Consider the following 22,282-nt stretch of genomic DNA (forward strand, 5'->3'; position numbering starts at 1 on the left):
TGCGCCCTCCCCTGTATCTCCCTCGCTCTCTCTCTCTCTCTCTCTGTCTGTCTTTCTGAGTGTGTGTATGTGCGCGCGCGCGCGTCTGCCTCTCTCTCGCGGGAAAGGAGGAAGATGCTCCTTTCCCGCGAGAGAGAGATGGAAGAGAAAAAGAGAGAGATTGGGCTGAGGAAAGGATGAGCTGATGTGAGCAGGAGTGCAGGGATAAGACACAGAGCAAGACAGTGTGTGTGTGTGTGTGTGTGTGTGTGTGTGTGTGTGTGTGTGTGTGTGTGTGTGTGTGTGTGTGTGTGTGTGTGTGTGGGGAACAGGCACAGAATGAATGGAAACCAAAGGAGCGTGTAGCCCAAGCAGCACTGCACTGATAAACACAGACCAGTGAAAAAGACAGAGAAGAGAAGAGAAGAGAAGAGAAGAGAAGAGAAGAGAAGAGAAGAGAAGAGAAGAGAAGAGAAGAGAAGAGAAGAGAAGAGAAGAGAAGAGAATGGTCAAGCTGAGAAGCAGCAGAGATAAGAAGAAGATAAAGATGAATTGAAAAAAGGCCAGCCTGCTCAAGTTCAAGGCTCCTACCAGTAGCTATTTACTGTACACAGTGAATCTATTGATTATTTCTTCCATATTAGTAGTTTAATAAATTTCACTTAAGGACCCCAACTTCCAATAAATTAGATTTACATCAACCAACAGTAAACTCATCTCTAATCAGAGAAAATGTAACCATAACCATTCGCTTTAAAAATTGCCAAAATGAGGCTCCATTTGTCTATAAATTAAAGCAATGCAGCATGAGCTACTCTGTCCCCTAACCAATGACCTTTTGTTGTAAGGGATATGAAAACTTGCGTTACTAAAGAACAAGTGACAAATTAATTACGAATGTTTTGAAGTATCAGGAACCATGACCCGGATAACGCCCTTTCTAGAACTTAAAAAACCATTAGTTACTCCCTTTGGGTTGCCACATCAAGTAATGAAACATCATGCTGAGCAGTTGTTTGTCATCACTGCAGGTTGTCTTCCCCATTACTCAATGGTGCTGCAGGAAAGATCTGTTTTTATGACTGTTGATGATATGATTGTAAAGTGGGCCAGTTATGATATTTCCTCTCACTTCCATTCATCAGTTAGCCAACAAACACATAAAATATTCATATTTAAAAGAAGAAGATCAATAATAATCAATAATTACGTACTAGCAACGTTGTCAAGACATTGTTGAACTGCTCATTTTTTGCACTAAAGTCTTGGTTTTACTGGGAACAAATAAGCATCTTATTTGTGCTGGAATTTATTCAGAGGCCGGTTGAGTACTCTCTGCATTGCTGCACCTCTTTACAGAGGAAGAGGAATGGAAGGATAGCCTCCAAAGAGATGAGATGAGGACGTGACAGGCCAAGAGATGAATGAGGGGAGAGAAGGGCAGAGAGGGATGCAGGAGCTGTGTGGGATGGGTGCAGTGAAGATGGGACAAGTGGCGAGGGTGAAGAAGAGGAGTGCAAGAGTCAGTGTAAGTAATGAGAAAGCGGAGAAGAGTAGTTTAACATGATCCGTCTTTTCGACACAGTTGATCAGAGGTCTGTCTCAGCGTGAAGCATGGCCTTTACACCGCAAGCTAATTCACACCCGGAGGGAACATCACAAACACACACGAACAGCTCCGGCCCAGCTCTTTATACGCAGAGAGAACACGACTTCACACACACACACAAATGTAACCGCATATTCATAGTTGGACATGAGGACACACACGCAGCATCGTTTCTATCACATCTACTGCGGTAAGTCCACAAATTAATGGCACAGAGGGCTCTGTGAACAGTGCATGTAATATTAAAGGGCTCTTCTAATGAACACGGTGGTCTGTGTCTGAAAATAGGAAAACGTTCCCTGTCAGAATAATTACTAGAGCAAAAATAACACATTCCCTTTTATCACCTCTCTTTTTGTTTGTCATCTCGGTGCTTTCAAATGTTTCCCCAAATCAAGTTTAAAACGAGCCAAATATAGGCCATAAATTCATGGTTTCAACTACATCTTTTTAAGAGACTTTAAGCTGAATAAGACCTCTCCAACGTGAGCTCGTAGGTCATTTGTGCGAGTGGAACCTGATCAGTCGAGCTAAAACACTTTAACACCGTGAAAGGCTGCACTTTTATACAAGTGCATGTTGTGCCTAGACTGCATCAAACAGCAAGTGAAAAGTAAACACTGATGAAAAGTGAAATTTAAAAGTGGTCTCAAAGGAGAGTTAAACTCTTATCCTGGTCAGTCAGCTGTGCCCTTGCCTCCTTTCCAAAGCCTCCTACCTTCTAATGTGGAGTTTTAGTTGGAAATACTCCTGTAAGTTGTAGCTATAGGAACAATTGACTGCTGTGATCATTCATCTTTTAATTAAAGATCTTGCTGAAAAGATCAATTCATTGATTTGTGGTGCGGCCAAAGCAGGAAATCAGGTGGTGTTTCTACAGAGCAGCAAAGCCCACAACGGGAGGGGACTGGGGTGGACAGATAGGTCAACAAAACACTGGCATTCACAGGGGTGTTGTACTGTTAGTTTCCTATTTGAGAAAGAAAATCTGTGTTTATTTTATTAAAGGATAACTACAACATTTTCTTAACCATGTGCTTATTTTATATAACAGTGAAAAAACAGTTCTTAGAAAGTCTTTTTATAGAGCAGAGGGACTGGCACAATGTTTTCTTTCTTGAATGCGAGACAGATAAAAATAACAAAATTCTTAAAAAGCATATCATTTAAAAAGGATGAAATAAATGTGCCTTTAAGTGGAGCAGTGTTTTTTAAGGCTTAAAAAGTCAACTAAGGTCAGTATGAGAAGAAAAGGGGAACTACTAAAAGTATTGAAACATTTTATTATAAAAGTCATTTCATAAAGGAACGTAATATTCAGATTCATATAATGCTTTTCATTTTTTCCCAGCTGTTGTGCTGCTTGCTCTCTCAGCACAGCATCAAAATATTACAGACCCGGCACCAATTAAACTGCGCCCATCTCCTCGTGGTGTGCTTTTGCCTGCTTCTGCTAGTATATTGCCAAACAAACCACAATGATATCTTCTAAGAAAACTGCATTTCCACTCAGTTTCTATGGCAATGAGAGAATAAGCAGAACCCCCTTATCTCACTACTATAAAACAGCTGAAAATGATGACGGTACCACAGGGCAGAGGGGGTCTTTGAAAGCAGCAATGTGAACAGCCTCAGCCTGGAGGATAATTATTTCTTTCCATTAAATATTATGTTGTTCTTTTAGCGTGAGAATCCTGAAACTGTAGCACGCTGGTTAAACGTCTGTTAGCTATACACAGAACTGAGTCTTTCTTATGTTGTCAACAAGTTCTAGATTAGTCAAAGACACATTAAGTATAAATAGCAAAAAGTATTTGTATGTGGATTAGTCTAGTCTGTTTTTCCTTCTATAAGAACGGTTTCTTTTCACCCTTCCACTGAGACTATTTCTGAAGAAGTAGATGGATCAAGATGCATCTTTCAGGTCCTGTGTCAGGACTTTGCTGAAGTTTACTTTTTATTTCATAAGGACATGACTTTCAGATACTGTCTGTTGCTGATATTTTTAGACCCGTCACCTTTTTCTTTGCCCTCCACTTGTCCAGTTTCCCCGAATTTTTTGCACACACTGCACATCATGCCAAATATGCCATTTGCAGCTAATTTGGGATTTGCCTTGTTGGTGTGAAAATACTTCTGAAAATGGTAAAAACTAAAAACGAGTGAAAAAGAAGCCAATGCCAAAATTTAAAAAGGCCTTCAGAACTACTCAAGACTATCCAACTTCTTCCACTTATCCTTATCAGGATCCCGGGGGAGGCGGGGCTGGCTACAGCTACTGTAGGGCGAAAGGCGGGATACACTCTGGACAGATCTCCTATCTGACACAGAGTGATAGGCAGCCATTCATACTCACAACTATGGGCACCAACCTAACCTTAACTTAGCCCCACAAACTGTACATGTTTGGACTGTGGGAGGAAGCCGATGTACCCAGGAAGAATCCACGCAAACACGGGGAGGACATGGAAATTCCACGTGGAAGAAGACCACTGTTTTTTAAAAAATCCAAGAAAGTCTAGCTCCAAAATAGAAAGAACTCAGGTGTGACTCAAAACCTTTGCACAGTACTGTATATAATATTACTATAGCATAATGTTGCTCTTGACCTCTGCATTAGGTTATTTTTCTAGGCAAATGTTCCTTTTACCTCTAATTTAGGCAAATAAGTTATGTTAATAATCTTTCTCAACCATTTGCTTACATGTCCCTTAGAAATATTAACTCAGCAACACCATGGTTTAATTTGCTGAGGACACGCTAATCTGTATTTGATGCCTATAAGTCAGTGTCCAGCAGTGTTCCAGCCATCTACACACATATATTAATATATATATTTAAATATATATATACATTGAGGTATCAAAAGCAGAAAAGTAGAAAATTAAGATTTGCTTTGTTACCACAGCCACAGACTGTGGCACTTGCACTGAATTTTTCAAAGGTGATAGCACTTAACAACCCAAGCTTTGGACTACCTGAATGAACAGTGCATGCTGTAGTCTGTCGTGTGTTTAACAGACTTTGGCAGACAATCAGTTGGCACGGCTCTAAAGGCAATAAAAAAAAACGAAGCTAGTTCTTCTTCACACTGATTTGCTATTCCCTATTCCCATCCCCTTTGCAGCTGATATAAACTGCTCTACACTGGCTGCATACCAATACAGTGCAACTGCTACAATACTGTATTAAGATATTTAACAAGTGTTTCTTATTCTGCATTCTTTTGTTCTGTTATGTCTTTATAGGATTATCTTGTAAATTACAGCAGCGGCTCTCAAACCTTCTCAAGCTATCAATTGCATTTATTAAACTTTGACTTTAGATAAGTTAAGTAGCTTCAATTTGTATTTTTCGTCTGGTTATCCATGCCCAGTGGCTCAATCCTCCACTAGCGGAGCCCACTCCACAGTCTGACAATCACTGAATTACAGTGACCACTAAACTAACAGATGAGCAGAAAACTCAGAAAGCTCCAGCGTGGAAATGTGATAAAAGAAAGAGTTTGACATTTTGAGAAACCTTACAGTGAGGGTTGTTAGCTTAGCATAGCACACAGACTAGACGCTAAAGGCAACACTTAAGCAGGGACTATACTTTTCGCATCCATGAGTCCGCTAAGATTACTTTACAATGCAACAATTACGCATGCCCCCCAGGCAGCAGATTTTAAGTGGAAATTAAAAACGAATAGCAGGCCGTTACTCGGCCATCGGGTCTCCAACCATCTGTGTCTGGAAAAGAGTTTAATCGAGGCTTTAGAGCTAGCTGACCTCTTATGCCTCATTTTACTAAAATACAAAAGCAGCACATTGTAGTTTTTTTGGACCTTTTCTTTCCCTAAAGTCTAAAAGCACAGCTCAGCTTCATAAAAATTGACACACCTCTCATGTTTCCTGACATTAGCACATTAGCTTAGCAAGAGGCCTGAAACTGTGAAACTGATTGTGTTTGATGGCAGCAAAACCCACCTACTAGCGCCTCAAAAGTTTAAATAAATAAATAACACATTTGATCTTAATCACAACTATTTTTACCCTCGCATGCTAAGCTAACTACCCGCTGGCTTCTCTTTCATCGACTGTGTTGTCCAAGTAACAAGGGTAAACGCATTCCCCTAAATGTCCCCCCAGGTGACTATTGCTGTTAAATTTTAGCCAAACAATACTCAAGTAGTTTGTCTACCTTCTGCGAAGGCTGAGAGAAGCTCATTTCCCTCCCTCCATTCTTACCACATCCTACAAAGGGACCATCGAGAGCATCCCGACCAGCTGAATCACTGCCCGCTTCATCTCAGACAAGACCGTGCAAGAGAAAGTGAGGACAGCTGAGAATATTGTCTCTCCTTTTTGCATCTCAGATATTTACACTACACGCTGCCTACACAAAATCACCAGTTTTGTAGATGACCCTACACACACATTTACACACTTCACACAAACTCTATTCCTTCCTGTTGCCTGGAACAGGTACTGAGGTTAGGGTTAGTAAAGCCACACTATCTAACAGAGACTAGTCTGATAACACCTCTCATCTTTGAGCCTTTGCTGAAAACATTTCTTTCTTAAGTTGCTTCAAAGGTGCAACACATAAAATGCTGCAGAGGCCAGAGAAAGTCAGCCTTAGAAAGTTAGTTTTACTGTGTATTTACAAAATGTTACTACGAAATTATTGTACTCTTTTGAACTATCTGGCACACATGGGTTGGTGTTGGTGCACGTTTTGTCGATTCTGGTATTCTCTATACTCTACAGGAGCTGTAGGTTATTATATGACAATAAAGCTGCTTAAGTCTTGAGCCTGTAACATCAATTTCCTAATGGAAGAATACAACTATTTCACAATATGCATCTGCAGTCACATCACTTTCACTTCCTATAAGATGTTATATTAATACTTTTAAAGAAATTCCAAAAACAACCAGCAAACTTGTGTAAACAAGGCGCTGCCTGAAACACCCTAATGTAATTACTGAAGCTATGTTCAGTAATAAAGTCTACTAGAGGCCAAAGTCCCCAACTTTCATTATGCAATCCTCGTATCTCCCCATGAAGACCGCTCAGACCTTGGACATGATTACACAGTAGCCTGCTAATATGCCCCCACTCCGCTTTATCTCCAACTTTATAAAGCACCGTTGGCTCCTGACTATTCATGAGCTGCCTCAAACTCACTGTGTCAGACAACTGAAGCAATCGTAAGTCATGCTGAGTACAGTCCATAGGGGAGCTGTGAAACAGAACACAATGATGATGAGGAGGATTGTGAGAAAATGAGCCCTGATCCTTTGCGAGCAAATAAGTATCACAGCCACATTACACCCGGTCCCTCTCACGTCTGCTCAGAAACACTGGATAAAACTGTATCGTTTGCCTGTATATACCCACGGTCCTGTCTTGGCAAACCACATCCACAATCAGGAAAACATATGCTCCCACACGCACCAGTTGCTTCTTTTCTGTCCACTCCAGGTTGTTACAGAGCTAATGGCCTTACAAGTGCATCAAAGCATCTCTGGCTGTGGTGTTGTGGCTGTTGAGCTCATCGTCAGTTACAATAAAACTTGATTGGTAAGGGCTTATGTGGCTCAGGGAGCGGCTGTTATGTGCACAAACAGTTGATGCACTGTAGCATTCGTGTCCATCTGTTCAAACACACATGCACATACTCATACATATATACATGTATATATATACACATTTTTTTTAAAGGCATAGATGATGGCAGCACTCAAACCCAGCTGACATATTCAGTTGCTGGGTTATTGGTTTGTGCTGAAAAGGCGCTGCATAATCAGGGGACAGAAACCAATCAGACCCGTGACCGAAAAGCAAAGCCCAGGCACAACTGTAGAAACCCCCTCCTCCCCAATCCCATGTATCCTGAGCTCATGTCAACACCATCCACCACCCCCGCAAACACATTTCTAATATTCTGCGCCCCTGCCGATCGTTGTTGTTCCATAATTGCTGCCCAAAAATGAAAGGAGAAGTTTATGCAAGTGATGCAAGTCATTTATGGAGAGTTCCACTTCGCAATGATGAGTGTAACTGCGAGAGTGTCCAGTACAACCGCAACATGCACACGTGCTGCTGTGCATATAAACTGTCAAGTTTGCGAGCCCGCGTCTATGACCGTGTGATACTTCTCTCTTATCCTTTACACACTATAGCATTTATTTCCTCTTACTTTACTTCTGCTGAGCATACACACACGGGAACACGCACACGTGTGCCACACACCTACTCGTGCGCACCTGAACGCCCTCCCTCTCTCTCTCTCTTGTGTCTCACACACGCACTCACGTGGTTCACTACAACCTGGAGTGTTGCAGGGAAAATGGTCCGAGTGCAATTCATCACTTCTCCTCTGTTTCATCTCTCCTCGAGCCATAGTGACCTTTCACTGTGATTCATATCACCACACACAAGCTCACAGTCGCACATATATAGGCGCAGATACACACTTTTTCCTCACATGTTATGCCAGCGTGCAGTTTCGAGCTGTGCGGTTTAAAATGTAAAGCTGAGTTGATGAAACGTTCAGTAGCCAGCGGCGACTGGACTAAGTTCTACAGTAGCTGAGCGGAGCATTGTGATGACCTAAGGATGAAAAATACATTGAGTTATAGGCAAATGGGTTCCAATTCCATTTCCTTTAATGATGTCCATCTATCACAGCCTTTATTTGATTATTTTTATGCAGATTTGTATTGTTATGGTAATGTTACAGCTACTCATCCCATTTCTGTTCTGCTGACTGCGCCGTCCTGGTGCCAGCAGCGAGTGTAAGTTCTCATTAGAATTCAATAGTTTGTTAATGTAATTGTGTTTCCCGCTCTACAGTTTAGTTTTTTTTAACAGCACTTCTCTCTAACTTTGCCAAATGAAAGTGCAATCGGAGAAAAGCAAAAGTGTTCATCGTGACACTGTGTGAACCTTTTTTTTTTCTTAACGTCAAACACAAGAAAACAACTCCAAAAGTGAAATTGCAGACACCCCCAAAAATGTTTTACTCGCCTCTCGAGTTTTACCTCATAAGGGCTCTTAAGATTTTGTTACCACCTGAGTGAATCCAACAAGCAGCTTGTTTCTATCAAACAGCATCAATTAAACACAAGCGATGGCGCCATCAGCGAGGAAGCTCCTGGTGAACTAGTTCAACAACCCAGATACAAAGAGGGAAGGAAGGAAAGAGGGAGAACTGAAACTACATGAAAGAGAAGCGGAGAAAAGAAATCAGGGTGAGTCGAGGGTGAGACGGGAAGTAACTGTCATGAATCGCTGTGCGGCAAGCGGGAGTTGGACCCAAAATGCAGGACTCACAGACTCGAGGGAATGAACTCAAAACACAGCTTTATTTGCCGGTAGAACAAACATACAAACTAAACTAAACTGGGAAGCCACAAACTAAGAACTTACAGCGAGCCACAGGGAGATCCACACACAGCATGAGGGACGACGTCACGCTGAACAGAGGGAGACGCAGACAGAAATACACAGAGGGTTAACGAGGAAAGTGGGAACACACGGGGAACACAGGTGACACTGATAATCATAACGAGACAGGGCGGGGTGAACTGAACATGACATGTACGGGCGTGAGAGTCACAAAGTAAACAGGAAGTGCACAGAGGTTCAGACAGGAGGAGAGAGAGCACGGGGAAAACACAGACATAACGGGCTGGGGAAACATGAAACAACCACAAAGGGAGACGAGGGCTCATAAATACATAGAGGGCACACAGGGGGAAGAGAGAGCACGGGGAGAACTTAGACATAATGGGCAGGGGAAACATGGAATAAAACATAAGGAGAGACGAGGGCTCACAGATACACAGAGGGGCACACAGGGGGTAAAAGCCATGAAGGGAAAACACTTAGGGAACAACACAACAGGGCAACTCAGAAAACATGGCCTAAGCAAGGAACAAAATACAAACATACAAGGAAACTAAGAACACTGGGCCAACATGGCCCAGGACCATGACAGTAACGACAGATGAGGAGAAAAGAGGGGGAAACAGGTACAGAGGGGCAACAAGTGATGGACGCAGAAGGGCAGACTAATTGAAAACAAAAAAATAAGAGGCAAAAATGATGAGCTCGTGAGTGGGTGAAATGATGGAGAAGAGAATTAGTCAGTGAGGAAGATGAATCTACTAATGCAGATGCCGTGTACTCTCGTCTGGGCTGGAAATGTGTCTTGTTTTGCACCGTGTTTTTCCTCTCCACCCAATTTCCTGCCTTTCATCAGTGTCAGTAAGCAAATAAAATCTTTAAGGAGGATGGATTACCCCTTTTTCTGGAGGATGGCAAGAAAAACAGAGGCCCCAAGCACAGATACTGAAAAGTGTTGCCTGATACCTTGAAATAAATTGCTACGACCTGACACTTTTGATATGAAAGACAGCGGCAAATCAATATATGGCTGGCGGAATAAACACAACTGAGATACTGTTAAACTGTTTCAACCATCTTAGCTAACATACATAGTACAAACTTACAAATCCAGTGTGAATTAAAAGGTCTTCAGCCATGACCACCACGGTTAAAAGAGGTCATTTACCGCATTTTTCGACCATAAGGCGCACTGTCGATGAACGGGTCTGTTTTCATACATAAGGCGCACCGGATTATAAGGCGCAGTAAGCGAAACAAAACAGTCAGATAAGTCAGACTTTACTCAACTCATTCTTCCTCCACCTCGGTACCATTGATTAATTAATGTTGAATTCTCTCGCAGCTGCTCCATTCCCATGTTGTTGCAGTATATTAATGACTAACCTCGTATTGTGGATGGATTATCTTAGTTGTTCTCTTGACTGAAGTTTGGTCCGTTTACAGCATCCTGCCATGCGATTGCATTTGTCCCTAACCATCAGGAACCCTCGTGTTAACTTTTATCGAGTGGAAAAAGTTAGCGTTCATCCTCCAGCTTCACTGTTTATTATGCTAACCTAGCTATGTTGCTAGCGATCACGTAGCACATCAGTATATACCAGCTAGCCCAACTTCAGTAACTCTACAAAAGTCACTGTTGTTTAGTTTTCTGTCTTCATTTTTGTCGGAAGTGATAGCAGAGCTGTATGTTTGAATTTTTTCAGAAATCTCGTACTAAAACATTTTTTGACCGACTTTTGAGCGCAGTGTACCACATAAAATCGGTTCGAGGTCAGTAAGCACGACCAGAATTCATACATAAGGTGCACTGTTTATTTTTGTGAAAAATAAAGGATTTTAAGTGTGCCCTGTAGTCTGAAAAATGCAGTATATTTGGAGGTTCGGCTCTGTGCTGAGAGGAGCAGGAGGATCTCCACACAGATCTGAGCAGGCATGAATGACAGTATCAGTATTAGACACAGCACAAAAATCAGAGCTTGGAAGAAGCTGGGTTGCAAAACGGCTTGCAGATGCATGCCAGCTTTGGACAGGCTTGAAAAGCGAGAGCATAGCACAGTTAATCAGCAAATATTGCTGGGACTGCATGAAGCTTGATCTCAAGGCCTGCATAAACTAACTCTAGCTCAGTTCTCTTTTAATAGTGAAAACAACTAGCACACATCATAGATGTATCCTACAGAATACTATCACATTTCTCAGTAGAAGTTTCTAGATCAAGTGAAATTAGACTTTGCTCTCCCTTTGAACCCAGAAAGCCAAAAGAATAACTGTTAAATGTTAACCAGTCTTGCTTTGGTTGGTACCATTCATTTTTAACTCTTGTTTAGTGAACAAAACGGTCCACAAGTTAAAGTGTGTTTTACCCTTTAGAAACACATTTGCACTTCATTACGCTGATTGAACAATTTCAATTTGTAGGTACGGCTTCACGCTAAAAAAAATACTGATTAGCCAACAAAAGCTGAATTAAGCACAGATAATTAAAGCCGCACTCTGCTAATGACCATATTGTGGTCATTAGCAGAGTCCTTGCTTAATCATGCATTATTTCTTTTGAACTCACTGAAGAAAGGCTGATTAAGACCTGGAATCATGCACAACTATGTCAGGTTTTACAGTAAAAGCCTATCTGAGCAACCTTTTTTATATATAAAAAAAACAGCTGCTATTCATTAAGTGTCATTATACAATATAATGATAGTTAATGAATAAGTCTGTACCTTAATGACATATAAAGGATACATGTGTTTCAGATGAGCCTCTGAACTGAACTCACACACACAGCCTAGACCAACCACATGAAAACAACCCAACCATGTGATGATACTGGAGGGTTAAAAAAAGAGGAACAGACAGAAGTGTGGGTTTTTTTCTTTGTCAAAGCAGAGAACTAGCTTGGGTGGAACCTTTGCTAACCTTCAGCTCATAGAGAAAGGCAAACAAACCTTTGTTAGCTACTGTTGCTTCTTACCAAAATCAATAATCAAGTATTTAAAATAAGAAGTTTGAGATTTGAGATAAGGATTAAATTTACATGAGGTTGGAGCTACTTAGCTTAGCTTAGTGTAATAACTGCAAATCGGGAAATTAGGGCTGGGCGATATGACCCAAAATTCATATCTCGATATTTTTTAGCTGGATGGCGATATAAGATATATATCTCGATATTTCTTTTAAAGCCAAAAAGTAAGAACAAAAAGAAAGTTCTTAGTCAAAGCTGTGTCCCAGATGTCACACAGGCACTTTTATTAACATACAGCACAGATGTACATGAAAAAAAACTACTTAAAAATAAATTATCAGCATTTATTAAATAATAATGCTCCATAAATAAAAGAAAACTATGTTGTTTTTCAAGCACAACCAGAATTCATACATAAGGCGCGCTGTCAACTTATGAGAGAATGAAAGGATTCTAGGCTGTGCAGTCCCTCTGGGCTGCACGGCGTTAGCGTGGTTAGCTCGTTAACACGTTGACGCCGTCCAGCCCCACGCACGGGGCGATGCGCAGTAACTCGTTAACGGAGATTTGCCGTGTCCATCTTGTCGTTGCCTGCAGGTGAAGCGATGGGGGAGGAGGGGGAGTTGTGGAGTAACGTTGCGTAGAGACAAAAGTGGACGAAAGAGAGGCGAACTTGTGGCTCCACAACTCTAATTATAACGTAACATAGACTACATCGATATAAAGGATATGATCACATCTTATATCTCGTATAAAAATATATCGATATTTTTAAAAAACTCGATATATCGCCCAGCCCTACGGGAAATCACTACTCTGGTAATTTCACATTACAGCAACTCAACTTTTTGCTATTATAAATGAATACTGGTTTTTAAACCACCAAAAAATAACAAAAGTGTAAAATGTCATGTTCCAGTTTCACAAGTGGCTTTGTGTTGAATTATATATCTTCACCAAAGTCACCAAGTTACACTTTTATTTCTAAATAGTAAATGAAGATACCATTTAGCGATATTTTTGATTCTGGTAGGTGTATTTTTTGATTCTAGACAGAGCTAGGTTAGCCGTCTTCTTTATTTTCATTATTTATATTAAACTCTGCAAACTGGCTACAGATATGAAAGTGGCGCAAATCATCCCAGTCCAGAGCTGACACATTTGGGCCCTGTGTGGGCTCATTGTGACATGTTTGTCTCAGTTACAGCTCTGGCAAATGTTATGTGGAGTGCATGTGGCCCAAAAGTCACCAGGCTAGACAAGAACACAGCAGTGTTTTGTGGCCCAGATGTGGCCCAAATGCCACTACATAGCTATATATATAGGGTGGACCTGAGGCTGAGCTGAGTCATCGCGAACCAACAATAACTGCAGATATGGACCACTTTTGGTCCAAACATTGATTGCTATAAATGATCAAAGCACACTGCTTTCCTCTGTCAGGCTATTACTTGTTTGTTTGTTATCAGATGGGATCGATTTGATATGTTTTGATATTTTTCTGCACCACAGAAAAAGACGTTTTTACCCATTTATATATTCCCAGGCTTTAAGACCTTAGGAAGAGCTGGTTCATAAGACCAGCAAGCTAAACAAGGGCGGGGTGGATCAAATTAGAAAGCTGCTAAATGCCAGCTTTGTGATCACAGAGTGACTTGGTACTACAGCAAGGGAGCGGTCCGTATATAATGAGCATGTACTGAGAGCAGTGATGAAAGGGCTCGAGTCGAAGCAGCGGGCTGCAGGAGTGAATTCACTCTGATGTAGGTTAAGTTTGCTCTCTCTCTGTGTTCCTGTCTCTTTCACATGTGCCATCCTTGAATTTCTGTCTCTCCAGCTCATTTTTATTCCGTCAGACGATGTCACCTTTTCAGCTCCTCCGTTACCTTACCTCTTCCTCTGCACTCTCAGACACCTCTCAAATCCCTTGGACTGCTTTTACTTTTGATCTGTTCATCTGTTGCTTTTTCACTTTCTTTGTCTGTATCGCTGCATTTCAAAGTAGCGGGTACACACTGCATTTCTAATATTTTTTTCAGAACTGGGTAACCAAATTGTCCTTTTCTTTCATATCACCTTTCTTTTCTTCTCTTTCTCACTCAGGTATTCAAAAACTCCTTCTTCGCCACCAGCACAGAGCTAACTGACTGAACTTGGGTCTGCAAAGGCAGGAAAATATTCGAAAGGACAGAGTGCAGCTGTGGTGGTGCCGGTAGACAGGCTGTGTCGGGGCATTAAATTGAAAGGAACATTTTGGGATCTGCTTGGACACAACCACAAACACACACATACACACACACACAGATGGGTGCACTGAAACACACTGAGTGGTGGTTTGGAGACAGTGTGGGAGTGCATACGCCTCCATTTCCCAAAATAACTAGCAGATGAGGGGCAGGGAGGCAGGGCGAGGTTGGTACAGGGAGATATAAATGGATGCTAATTGTATAGCTCCTTCGGATAAAGCTCAAATCCAGCAGACTCATGCACAAACGCACACTTTCTGAGCTTCCATGCTTGCGTGTGAAAATTATCCTGATCATACAGAGTGCGTAAGAGCTTTGACACTCACACACTGTCATGGATGGCAGTTTTAAGGGGAGTACACACACACACACACACACACACAGATTAAAGCAGATATTAACTGTATAGCTTTCCAAATCCAACCCAAAGTCCCTTGTATAATTTCTATGAAATCCATCCCAAAATAGAGGTCAAAAGAAGTGAAAAAGAACAGATTATTTAATAATTTCTTTTCTGAGACGATCCATTAGTGTATGAAAGGCTTTGGATGTTTGTCTAAACTTGTAAACTCACATTAGCTCCATTTGGATACACTGAATCAGAGAATGCTGCATCACATCGCTTCAAATCACATCACAGTGTCCACAGAAACAGTTTGTTCCTCCTGTTCAGGTGTCATTTACTGACTCTGCAAAAACAGACTGATGGAAAGATGGAAAGAGAAGAATGATGTAAAGGTGGAGATGAGGACTAGAGGCAGCGTTACATTTTTTAAAACAAGTTAAAGGTTAATAATTACATGGTTGACTTTTCTGTGTTGATGATGATGAAGTGCAATCCACATGGGACATTGAGCCATATACAGGTTTGCTCGAGGCCAGGCTTTCACATTATCAGTTCTCTGACAGACGCATTATTGCTGAAGCCATAGATATGCAGGAACTCCCTCTGGAGCTGTAGTTACACGTAGGATAACAACAGTTTATGCCCATTACTTTCTCGACTTAAGTTGCAGCTCAGTTTGTAGTCCTGCCTCCCCACCTGGTGCTCTCACAGGGAATAGCAACAAATTGCTGTCAGTCCTCCCTGCACTTCATTTCAGGAAGGAGAAAAGAAAAGAGCATTTTTCATCATAAATGTAATTTAAATGACTATGGAGTTACTTCTACCTGCTCTTTATAAGGCAAAGTTTGTATTGTATTTATAGTCATATTAATCAGATACAGTAAATGTTTAATCCACTGCTGAATTAGCATGTTTGTTCACTTAAATGCTCACTTAAATTAAACAGTCTCAAATGTTTGTATTAGTTTCATTTTAATAGAAAGAGACAGAATATCAACAAAAAAATCTAGAAAAAAACATTACATTACATAAAAGTTATAAATTTATTTGCATGTCATTGACTTAAAATGAGTATTTGATCCCCTATAACCGAGCCCGAATTCTGGCTCCGACACAACAACTCTGTTAACTCAGCCATTTACAGATACTCCCAATCTCAACTCATTATATAAACTTATGTCTGTCCACAGAATCAGTTTCTTCTGTTGCAACCTCTCTTCCAGACCGATTATTTGGAAATGGAAAGATCAGTCACCCTCAGTTTGGAGCTCCGTGATCCAAAAATCTTGGATCTTAGATCATGGGGTGACAGTGATTATGAGAAAGGTGTTTGATTAGCCCAAAACTACATGGGAGGAGCTTATTAATGATCTGAATGCAGTTGGGACTACAGTCACCACTGGTAACACATATACCATAATTGAATTCATAACTGAAATTTTGCAGCACCCGCAAAGTACAGGCCTGTCTTACGTTTTAGCTCGACCTGCCATGTTTGAAGAAGCTGAAATGCTGAGTATTACCTGAAGAACACCATCCCTACAGTCAAGCATGGAGGTGGAAATATTATGATTTAAGGCATTTTTTCTGCTAAGGGGACAGGACGACTTCACTGCATTGAGGGGCCAGTGGATGGGGGCACGTACCATAAAATCTTGCCCAAGAACCTTTTTCCTTCAGCCAGAATACTGAAGAAGGGTCATGGATGAGTCTTCTGGCATGACAGTGACCAAAAGCATACCGCCAAAGCAACAAAGGAGTGGCTAAAGATGTCTGTGAAGGTTCTTAGTGGCTAAAGAAGAAGCACATTAAGATCATGGAGTTCCCTAACCTGATTCCATCGAATATATATAAAATCTGTGGAGCAAGCTGACGTTTCAAGTTCCCAAGCAGTGCAGTGCAAATCAAGAAACTCTAGATGTTCCAAAGTTTTGGTACTTTGGTTTAGCAAAGTCATCCTTACCTTCACATGGGTACGTGGAATCATAAGAGGCCCCTGTCTGAAGACCTAAAAACCTGACTTGTAGACCTGGAGTGGAGCAATTTAGTAAAGGTAAGGCCACACTTTAAGGCCATAAAAGTCAGATCCACAGTGAAACTGTGGGTCAGTGAAACTCACTTCTGTCCAGTGACAGTGATGCTGAGGTGAGTTATTGAGGATATCCTGAACCTTTCTGTCTGCTTTTACGCTTTTAGCTGATGCTCGCTGGCATTAGTGAAACTTTCTTTTAAGCGGATCTAACATTGTAAGACTCAGACATTTAGCTAATAAACTCTCATGAGACATAAGAATGTAAGAAAACTTTTTATCATAGGAAAAGGGTCTTTTTTCTTTTTAGGACACTCAAAACTAACATTAGCTGGCATATTAGCTTATATCCAGTTGCTGTTGTCATTTAGCCAGCTGTCTGGAGATGGGAGGGTCACATGTTTAATCTGCTGATGATAATTACTGACAACAATATTGGGAAGTTTGGAGACTCCCTAATCAGTTTTTAATTACCAACAAAATTAAAGATATTTCTTATAAATTAATACACAGAATTTATCCATCTAAAGATTATCTTCAAAGCAAATTCAAATGAGACATTGATACAAGCTGTAGCTTTTGTAAAACTTCCAAGGACTCTACTATGCATCTTTTTTGGTTTTGTAACCTTGTGCAAGATTTTTGGCAGAGCTTATGTTTTTATCTCAGAAAATGTATTTAAAGGATTGGTACTGTTTTGGAAATATGTTTTATTTGGTCTACACAAAAACCAAAGACAATTCAACATTGATAACAGATATATGACTAACTTGTTAATTTTAATGGCTACATTTCATATTCACAAGTCCAAATGTTTAGGAAGACATCCCTCTTTTTATGTATTCTCCTTTGAACTTGTACAACTCCACTAACCCAAAAGCTATAAAAACTATGGGTGTTTGTGAAAAAATAAAGATCTTTCAATCACTTTATTCTTTGGTTTGATCAGTTACTTTTCCCCCTCGCGTGTTTATATCGTAGGTTCTGAATATTGTTCATTTATTTGTTTGTCTATGTTATGCAATCTTTTTTTTTGTAAGTACAACACCATTAATGTGGTACTGTTTAATTCTATTTTGTATTGTACTGTTGTTTAAATAAAGGTTTGAATGAAAAAAAAAGTATTTTCATTGGCATAATTCTAAGTTCATAAGAAGGCATTAGTTTGTTAGGAGATGTAATGACACACTAATAAATGTATATTTTGTGAGTGCAGCATATTTTTTCCTATTAAACTAAATAAAAAAACAAAACAAAAAACAAATAAAGACTAACTGTAAAATTGCAGTACTTTTAATTTAAGAGCATTTTTTATGCAACCTCGGTATTATTTATTGTGTGGGATTGTAAAAGCGGGACTCTTAAATATAAAGTTTTATTATGCAATTTTACTAGAAATCCAGCAGTTAAAAAAAATGCGGCGGCTCTTGGAGTTAATTGGTACTGCGCATCTACGCTGCATATTACGGTAAGCCGGTGAGACAAACAAAGGCACAGCCCAGTCCTAGCTCGCAACAGTGACGTCAGCGCGCCGCTGCGGTGCAGTGACGCGCGGCGATTGGGTGAGCGCGGAGCTAAAGTGTGCAGTAGAGTAAAAAGACAAGAGGCGGACAACAACAGCTGCGACCGTATGAAGCAAACTAAAGACACACTCGCACTTTTGAGGCTCACACGATAAAGATTCGGGTAAGGAGTCGTTTTTTGTGGAGTCATTTCCTTACAAACGCTGCTAGCTAAGGTTGGCCGGAGCAGCTTCCGCCCTTAAGGAACTTTCTTTTGTCCTCTTCAGTCAACAACAAAACAAGCGAGAGAGTGTGTTTACCGAAGAAGAAGGTGTATTGGTTAATTTAGCAACAGTCAAGTATCAAATCCTTATTAATAACACCAAATACAGGCCCGTGTTGTCAAAACAAGTCTGGTATCTTGTGGGTAGTTAAAGTGAAATACCTTTGGACCGGCCAGTATCAGAGGCATTAAAAAGAAAGATATAGCCCGCTGGGTGTGCTCTGTGGCTGTTCCACCGATACAATGAATTATCCCATTTTACGAGTCTTAGGTATATTTACACATAATTGGGTAATGTGTTATATGACAATAAAATTGCACACTTGCAATATAGCAACTTTTTGCAGTGCAGTCTTCTGTTAGAATAAGATGTAAATTTAAAAAAATAATCAATTTATCATTGTGGGGTTTTTTTCTATATCTGCTTGAAAGGTCAAAGGCAGAGCAACGCCAGTATTAACCTGCTGCGGTCATAACAATATTGATCTGTTATGTGCATGCACTTAAGGACACACTGTCATTTCTTTAACCGTTTTTGTCGTTCATATTTCCAACACCACCCTATCTCTCCAGATGTCAGGATGGCTGCAAACTTCAAAATTTCAGACAGTGATTCAGAGGCATCAGAGGAGGTAGGGGAAGGAGAAAACCAACAGTCAGCAGGACAAGCTCAAGAAAGCAAGCCCCAGACGCTTTCCCTTCCTGTAACCAAAACGACAGGTAGGAACACAAAATAAATTGTCTGATATACGGTGGAATAGCCAACCCCTTTGGACCATATCAACACTTAAAATTGTGCATAATTAGATTTGTGGATTAGTGATAACTCCCCAGCTCACGCGTTCAGATGTGGTCACTTTGCACCCGGTTTCCAAAACAACAGCCAAGGCCACAATGCTTGAGGCTTTCAGGCGATCTCCCACAAACCAGAGGGTGACATCGCTGTGGCTTCCTCTTTCTGTTATGTACAGTTTGAATCACGAGGTAGAACTGGGGGGGGAAGCAAGGGATGTCCTTATTACAGTATGATATTAATTTTGGTAAGCAAACAAAAAATAGACTTAAAACACACTTGCTGAAAAGCTGATTGGTTTGTTTGTGTCTTTTAGTACAACCCAACCAGTGGCACGCACTTGGCATGAGGGGTGCAATTATGCGAACAGATTAAAACATTGTTTTTTTTTGTATATGGTTGTAAACATGTTTATAGCTGCAGTATTTATTTTTTTTAACTGTACTTTAAGAGGGCAAGCTGTTGGGACTTGTGCACTGGCTTTACTGTTCAGCCCTGGATGTTGCACCTTGTTGTATGTTGTGGATTAACTGAGCAGAAGTTCTGATGGCAAAACATATATTGCAGCATACGTTACCACAGCCTGCTCTAGATGAGATCCCCCCCACCCCTTTATTTAGCCATTTCTTGGCTGTATCTGTAGAGAAGTTTAGAATATATCCTTTCTCCTTATTTTTCTTGAGATGCATTCTGGGGTGGGACATTAAAATGAGGTTGCGTTGTAAGCTAACCTGTTTTGCATTTTGAATTGCTTCATTCAAAGCACTATAGGAGGATGTTTTGGCTCTTTTTTTTACCGTGCAGCTGAAAAGAGCCAAAATAACAGTGTACAATAACAGTCGCTGGTCGCAGAGACAACTAATGATTTAAATTCCTCTATTCCTACATTACTCTTTATTTCCTCCTTTCTATCTGCCTTACATTAAAACACTCTGAACCCATCTCACTTTTCCTTTTTCCATTTAGCTGCTGGAAGGCTCAGGGTGAACTCAGAGTCCCACACTTCCTCAATTGCCAGGGATGAGGAGCTCATGGCTAGAGGGGAGGATGAGGTCTGTACTCCCACAGAGGGAGACCCATTCAGGCGAAGGTCAAAGTCAGCTCCCCCTGCTCTGTGGGCTGCCAAGAAGTACGGCAGGCAGCTTCGACGAATGAGTGACGAGTTTGACAGCTTACTAGATAAAGGGGTAAGAATGGGAGTGAGTCAAGGCTTAAATTAGTTTTTTGGGGGAAAAAAGATGGTGATGATAGGTTGCTAACTTGACATTGTTCCTCTTTCACTGTGCAGGAGATGAAGGTCAAGAAGCTGCACCACTCTAAAACCTGGTGGAGCTATCTCTTTAGTCACCAAGAGACTGAAGGAGAGAACAACCATCTTGAAAACCACAACCAACGCACTGAGTAAGCACTGAGAGGACAAGGATACAAGGTCCGGAGGAGCGGATTGGGGAAACTGTAGCCGAGAGACAATATTTAAGATCAGAACAAGACTGAAGAGGATTTGGCTCGATCAAAAAGAGTGGGACGTGCAGTAAAAAGCAAAAAAGTACATGTTCAGTGAATCCCATCATAGTCATGCCATTTTATGTCATTGTTAACTACCTTTAAATAGAACTTTTGTACTCGTGTTGAGTGTGGTGTAAACAATGTTATTGGGAAGTCCACTGTGGAATTGAAAGGCAGTGATGAGGAGGAACTGCTGCCGGAATCCTGCAAAACGGATAAAAAGATGGGCCGAGAGAGGGGCTATAATCTCTTCTAAACACACAAACAAAGCCTTGTTTAGTCGTAGAAGAGACGCTCGGTTTAAAGACGCTTAGCATTACAGTTGTCTCTCACATTGACATTGCACGGTGTGCTGTGTATGGAGAGAGGAATAACACCTGACTACTGAAGGCCAAATTGAATGCTGTTAGATTTTTTTTTTTCCTTCCTGCTTTCCTCATTTTCATGAGGAAATCTCCAGAAGCTGTTCGTGTTTGACTTGCACGCTCATATTGTGCCAAAACGATCTGCCAGCAACAGGAGACAGTACTTTTTTCTTTCTTTCTTTTTGGCATTCGGTTTAGGCCTCTTCTTAAACAACTGTACTCAACTATCATCTGCTTTATATCACAAATTTATCCCAAAAAAAAAAAAGGAAAAATCTTTTACAAGGACAATCTCTGATGCAGAAGTAATATCTTTTTTTGTAAAACTTCAGGGATAATAGCTGAGGGCGTTAAACAGTAAGGCACAATCCAATATGAATATGTTTTTAAAGCCTTGGACGAGCATAAACAAACAATTGAAATTTTTATGTGTAAATATTTTAACATTTTATGAAATGGTAAAGGGTGGGGAGGGGGTGAGTAAGATGGTTTAGCCAGATTTTATTAACGAGGTTACCGTGCTGTTAAGCTCGGCTAACCCAGCAATAGGCAGTGTACAATCCATGGCTGTTGTGATAAATGTTGCGTGCTGAGCTCTCGGTGCATGGGTGAATACAGAGTCCAGTCACATTAAAAATGAGGGATTTCCACTTGCTTTTTGCTTGAAGGATTTTCAGGAGAAATCACATCCTGATGTTTTTTGTTGTTTATTTTGTTTTTAATCAGTTTAAATGTGAGTTGATCACTTTGACCTGTAAGGGGATGTGATTAAAATGGGCTCATAAACTCTCATGCCTTAGCTTTAGAAGTGCTGATCTGATGCCAGCTTTGCTGGTGTTTTTTAGGCACGTAAGGCGCATAATATATATGCTTTATGGAAATTCTAACTAAGGGCAAAGATCAGCATTTCTGTGCAGCTCGGTAAACATGAGTGGGCTACTTGTGGCTTGTTTATAAATACGTGATTGCTGAAAATGATAGTGGGTTTGTTCAAGTTGTCTTATTCTTCCTTCCTCTCGACTTGTAGCGTTGAGTTGTGAAGTGCTCGGGTGTGCAGGCATTTATATGGTTTTCAAATTCAAAAATATATATATGCGTATATAAATATATATAGCTTGGTTTTTAATCAGAGAATTCCAGACAATCAAACGGTGGCAACTTTACCTGACACTCATCCTGTTCTACCATCCTTTTGGTCACATGTGTCTTGACTGGTCATTTGTCAAATTTAAACTACTTCCCATTATAAAAAAGGGATG

General features: G+C 40.7%; 1 protein-coding gene across 1 annotated transcript; it reads left to right on the top strand.

Annotated features, from left to right (window-relative positions):
• The first annotated feature begins 18,087 nt into the window (after positions 1-18,087).
• Positions 18,088-22,003, top strand: badb (BCL2 associated agonist of cell death b). The gene is made up of 4 exons (XM_004554339.6): positions 18,088-18,260; positions 18,933-19,079; positions 20,119-20,339; positions 20,441-22,003. The coding sequence occupies exons 2-4, from the start codon at positions 18,941-18,943 to the stop codon at positions 20,555-20,557; spliced, it is 477 nt and encodes a 158-aa protein (XP_004554396.1). The 5' UTR covers positions 18,088-18,260; positions 18,933-18,940; the 3' UTR covers positions 20,558-22,003.
• The last annotated feature ends 279 nt before the right edge of the window (positions 22,004-22,282 follow it).

Source organism: Maylandia zebra, linkage group LG3, assembly GCF_041146795.1.
Source record: "Maylandia zebra isolate NMK-2024a linkage group LG3, Mzebra_GT3a, whole genome shotgun sequence".
In the NCBI taxonomy this organism is placed as follows: domain Eukaryota; kingdom Metazoa; phylum Chordata; class Actinopteri; order Cichliformes; family Cichlidae; genus Maylandia; species Maylandia zebra.

Bases quoted from the DNA above. Each gene is read 5' to 3' on its own strand.
- badb (XM_004554339.6), top strand. From the start codon at position 18,941: ATGGCTGCAAACTTCAAAATTTCAGACAGTGATTCAGAGGCATCAGAG. The intron at 19,080-20,118 runs GTAGGAACACAA...TTTTCCATTTAG, and splicing joins TCCTGTAACCAAAACGACAG to CTGCTGGAAGGCTCAGGGTG. The intron at 20,340-20,440 runs GTAAGAATGGGA...TTCACTGTGCAG, and splicing joins ACAGCTTACTAGATAAAGGG to GAGATGAAGGTCAAGAAGCT.